General features: G+C 36.2%; 1 protein-coding gene across 1 annotated transcript; it reads left to right on the forward strand.

Moving 5' to 3' along the window:
• The first annotated feature begins 2,853 nt into the window (after positions 1-2,853).
• LOC144440141 (sulfotransferase 2A1-like) lies at positions 2,854-5,143 on the forward strand. The gene has a single exon (XM_078129412.1). The coding sequence runs from the start codon at positions 2,854-2,856 to the stop codon at positions 3,778-3,780; it is 927 nt and encodes a 308-aa protein (XP_077985538.1). The 3' UTR covers positions 3,781-5,143.
• The last annotated feature ends 857 nt before the right edge of the window (positions 5,144-6,000 follow it).

Consider the following 6,000-nt stretch of genomic DNA (forward strand, 5'->3'; position numbering starts at 1 on the left):
ATGTACTACACCAAGAAAAAAGACTTCAGGAAATATGTAAAACGAATGCAGAAAGACAAACAACAAAAAATACTATCACAAATAGAGCTTGCAGATGAAAACGAACATGTACAAGATTTCTGGCAGAAGATAAATTCTATCACAAATACCAAAGAAAACAACAAATTGAAAGAAATCCCGCACACTATATGGACTAAACACTTCCAACAAATTGGCAAAAATAACACTACCACACCGGATAGAATACAAGAAATAGAAACACAACTAATACAATTAGAAAATGAAATGGAAAACAATCATGAATTAAATAAACCAATAACACTATCAGAAGTGGTACAAGTGACAAGATCAATAAAAAATAACAAAGCAAGTGGACCAGACGGCATTCCAGGAGAACTAGTAAAATACAGCAACATCAAAGTTAAACAAGCACTGACACAAGTATACAACAATGTACTAGATACAGGAATCTATCCAAAAATATGGAATACCAGCGTTATAACCCCAGTACACAAGAAAGGAGACAGGACAGACACAAACAACTACAGAGGTATTTCAGTTGGTAATGTGATAGCTAAATTATTTAGTATGATCATTAACAATAGAATATCAAACTATCTGGAAAGAAATAACATCATCCACCCAAACCAAGCAGGTTTCCGACGCAAACATAGAACTATCGACCATATTCTTACACTGCACACTATTATAAAGAAATACCATTCAAGAAATAAGAAAATCTACTGTTGCTTTGTAGACCTCAAAAAGTGTTTTGATACAATTTGGAGGAAAGCACTACTCTATAAATTACTATGTAACAACATCAACGGAAATGTATACAACATAATGAAAAACATGTACACCAATATGAACTTCATCGTGAAATTAACTGACGTGATAACAGAAAAGTTCCAAATTGATAATGGAGTTAAACAAGGCTGTCCACTAAGCCCGACATTGTTTAATATCTTTGTAAACGATTTCACTACCGGACTCGCAAACATTGAAACAAATGCACCAAAGCTTAATAACAAAACAATCAACAGCCTGTTGTATGCAGATGATATTGCATTGATGTCAACATCCTATGAAGGAATACAGAATGCACTGGACTACCTTCATCGATACACAACAGACTGGCGATTGCAAGTAAAAACAAACAAAACACAAATAATGGTATTTAGAAAATCAGGATGCAAACAAGATACAAGACAATTCAAATGTGGCTTGGAAGAAATAAAAACTACAGAACAATACACATATCTCGGTGTAACATTCAAGACAAATGGCTCTATGAGCTCCACAGCAACCAGATTGTCAGACAAAGCCAGCAAAGCTGCAAGAATCCAGTCACAGATATATTCGACAAAGATAAACAGTACTAAGATAAAGGAAAAACTCATGAATACAACACAGCTACCTATCCTGACATATGCTGGCGAAATATGGGGTGTTCTCCAAAATCAAACAACTTGGGACAAAACAGAGACAGAAAAATTCCATCTACGTTTTTGTCGCCAAATATTAAATGTCAGCAACAGAGTGAGCAAAATAGGATGCAGAATGGAACTTGGGAGAGAACCACTGATTAGTAGAATATACTACTCAGCAATAAAATATTACAAATACCTCAAGACATTAGACAATAACAACTTAGCCTATTATGCAATGAATGACATGGAGAACAATGATTACACAGGTTCATGGCTAACTACCTTTGAACACAATATACAATTATATAACAGCAAGAATATCAACAATTTAACAAAACAAGAACTATACAACTCAATTAGACAATATTATATCAATCAATGGAATGAAAATAACAAAAGGGAAAACTCTAAGTTACGTACATACAACAACTTCAAAAATTCCCTGGAACAAGAAGAATACATTAAAGTAATGAACAATAAACAACACATCAAAACAATAGCCAAATTTAGATTAAGTTGCCATCAACTTGCCATTGAGAAGGGTAGATATACAAAACCAAAAACACCAGTAGAAGACAGACTATGTACACATTGTAAAGAAATAGAAGATGAAAGACATCATCTAATTCATTGTAAATTATATACAAAACAAAGAGAAAAAATGTTTAGTATTATCACTACCCTCAACTCAAACTTTATAAACTTAGATAGAGGAGAGCAATTTAGATATATACTACAATCAAAACATAAGGATATTATAACCGCTCTCTACATATACCTGGATGATACATGTAGTCAATAGACACACACTAGAACTACTGTATACTTTAATATTTATATTTCATAGATCATTATTAACTAAAATAAAGTGTTATCTTATCTTACTGGAAATACTGTCATCCATTTTCTGTCATTTCGGTTGTCATTCATTTTAGGGTCACTCCAAATGGTGGCCCATTATGTTGGAAACTCTGTTTAATGAAGATTTGTTTCTAGGATTTTAAAAGTGCAGTCAATTTTTCTGACTCATCTGCACGGTGCTGTTGATGGGAAAGTAAACAAATAAATAAATAAATAAATAAATAAATAAATAAATAATAAATAAATAAATACAATTATGAAAACAGCACAGTAATCATTTCTACGGGGGGGGGGCGAGAGAGAAAATGGGGGCGGGGCACGAAAAAAATGGAGGATGTGAAGGGGCCCATAAAAATACTCAAAATGCTATCATTCCAGTTTCAAAGCATTGAAATTGCTGTCATCCGACTTCTGCTTTAGAGTGGCGGCTGTCATTCCACTTGTTTGACAGTGCAGATGATGTCACATGTCGCTCAAGGACGTGCGTAGAAATGGGTGTCATTCTACTGTTTACATACTGTAAACGCTTTTATCAATCATTAGCCTTTAGGTCAGTAAAATGGCGTCCAACAAGTGTGAGTGGCCAGTGTTCTGCAACGATGGTTGTTTCTTTATTGATCATATTCATGACAGCAAGGCAGTCGAAGAACGTCGTCTTGATAAATTATGGGATATCAGGGACACTGATATAATAATTTCCACATTTGCAAAATCGGGAACTCTGTGGACACTCACGCTACTTTCTGAGATGTACGACGATCTGAACTGGAAACTACCCGCGACAGGCAAGGCAGTGCGGCTCAGTTACATCTATGAAAAGACAGATGAATTCGTTCCTGGTTTATATGGAGAACAAGTCCGTCACGTGAAGAAGTCGCTGAAAGACATGCCTTCACCTCGATTACTAGTTTGCCATCTACCTTCTCAGTTTTTCCACACTGCTTGGAAAGAGGGCACGAGAAAGTGCAAAGTCATTTCAATTACCAGAAATCCAAAGGACGTATGTGTCTCCCTCTATCACTTCATGAAATCCATTAAGTTCACACGAATGAAACTATCATGGGAGGAATGGGTGGAGGCCTTTGTAGACGGTAAGGTATGGTTTGGACCTTGGCTTGATCATGTTGAAGGTTGGAACAAATATGGAGTAGAAGACAACGTGTTTCATTTATCGTTCGAAGAAATGAAGACAGACTTGAAATCCTCGCTAGAGAAGATTGCCGAATTCCTTGGTAGACCTGTGTGTGACGCTAAACTGGATGAGGTTGTCAAGAGTTGCAGCATGACCTCCATGAAGAAAAACAACGAGGATTCGCAAAAATGGTCTATAATGGACGAGGGTTCGTTTAAAAAAAGTGGTCAATATCTTCGTAAAGGCAAGGTTGGCGATTGGAAATCTCATTTCACTGTTGCGCAGAATGAGTATTTTGATGACAAGATAACAAAAGAAGCTGGGAAAAGAGGGATCAAAATTCAATACGTTTAAGCGTAGTTCATGTTCATGTACTGCAACACCCAATCTGATTAAAATCCGATGTAGATGTCGGCTTGTGGTACATGTTTACGTGTACCTCGAAGGTCAATTCAGGCAAAATAACGAAGGTAAAATAGCAATGAACGATTAGCCGACATCTACTTCGGATTTTAATCAGATTGTGCAACACCTTACCAAAACTGAATTCCTTGGTATAGTGTACTTTTATTATATTTCATTGTCCCGGGAGTGACCGCCTCTTCAAATAGTATATGAAACAGTTCATTGAAAGCCTTATTATGGATTCTATACACAATTATGGCAAATCAGTAACAAAAATAATGCTGAGATTATTGCAGCTTGTCGAAAACAAGGACCTCTATGTAAGACAGTAGGATTAGTTCAGTCACAGTTTACATTGTACCAGGACATTGAATGACTTTTTAGCGTTTTCCTTTTATTTGGTATGTATTATTTTAAGAAGAGGAAGCTTACACGTGGTTGGATAGGAATATGTGATATCAGATATCATGTGATGTAAGTCGTACCTGATGAATGTTCTAAAACATCAGTGGATGGCAAGACTGCAATAGTGTACAGATAATGTAATAACTTTTATTGGCTATACGCGCAAAATGGTATGAACAATTAAATTCGATAAAGTTATAAACATAGATGTGATTATTTATGCTATAAACGTTTTACACTGTTGCACACTAGTACATGAATATGTCATATCTGAGGTCAAACGCCGGTATGTTTGTCTATCTTATTCCTACAACTGGTGGTTATTTCTTGAGCCCTGAGCGGTAGGAATGGGACAGGAGCCCAGTACAGACCAATAGTCCAAGGCGTTACAAACACAAAGGCCTAGGTTGTATAAAAACCTGTTGATATACTCTATAGGAAAGCACGCCTTGCGACTAATGTACTCATGTGTCACCGAGTTCACATATGGACAAAGCAAAGGTCTTACTTGCATAATGAAGGGTATTCAGAAAATTGGAGTTTCAACGTATGGTGTATTCATGAACATTCTGAGAAGCGCCTACTCAGTGTTTGTAACTTTCACTTCTAAAGGTTCAACCAAATCCACCTTGTCACAGAGATCACTGAAGAATATTAACTATCAAGAAGGGCCAGGCAATAGTACAAAGGAATATCTAGAATGCACCAATCGTAGCGAAATGTTTAGTGACATTGTGCTGTCGAAAGCGATACGTATTAAATGGATATGCAAGCTAACCTGGCGTTGCTACAAACTAAGTTTAATACTTGCGATGATTAGAAAGGTAGCTAGACCAGAGTTGATAAACCAATTCTCTCAAAATGTTTTCTCAACCTGTTGAGAAAACTTCAAACAACCAACTCAAATATACCACACAATGCCCTTACGTCATCAAATACGACGTTCTTTAATAATAAAATATTTACCCCATTTTGAACCCGACAAGCTGATATGAGTAATAATTGTTTTTTGTTTTTTGTTTTTTAATCCCAAAATGGGAGTTCCAAGTCTATCGGATGGGATAGTGAGCTTCTTTGCTATATAAAGCTGACAGGCTTTCAACGACACACATACACTTTTAGAATGATGAAAGCTCATCTGTGCAAACGTTCAGTCTATGTTCACAAATGTAACTTTATTTTCCACCAATAAATACCAGTAGCTCAGTGTTTTACAGAAGTCACGATTCAGAAAACACTATTAAACGACGCCATGGTGGATATCTTCCGAAAGCTTTGGTGATATACTACATGTAGTATTTCTTGGTGCAAAATAAGTTACATTTATGAACACAGACAGGAGATTTAGATTTGTGATTTGAATAGTTGGAATACTGCCAGTGTTTTCTTTAAAACTAGAGGGCAGTTCCATGGAAAGATAGCAAGAATGTTTACGTCACTATGTCAGGTCACCTCTGGGTCATGAGAGAGTGCCGGTTTTTACGTAGGAAACGATAGTTGAAAAGTAGGGTATGACCACATATGGTATCGATATCACGGCACGAGACTACTGATTCGTTAAATCAACACTGGATAGGCGTACAACCGTAAGTCCAAGAAACGACCTATCAAATATATAGATTCATTGTGATTAGTTTTTAAAAAGTAGAAAAAAAAATAATTCGAATACTGATGACTGATCAAAGCTATGAACAAAGACACCAACTGTATTTCTACGTGTAGATAATCTCTTTCGTTATCTTTCGCGGTGAGTGAACTTGCGTG

This window comes from Glandiceps talaboti, chromosome 1 (genome assembly GCF_964340395.1).
Source record: "Glandiceps talaboti chromosome 1, keGlaTala1.1, whole genome shotgun sequence".
NCBI lineage: Eukaryota > Metazoa > Hemichordata > Enteropneusta > Spengelidae > Glandiceps > Glandiceps talaboti.

What these genes read in the sequence shown, in the direction of transcription:
- LOC144440141 (XM_078129412.1), top strand. Translation starts at nt 2,854, where the DNA reads ATGGCGTCCAACAAGTGTGAGTGGCCAGTGTTCTGCAACGATGGTTGT.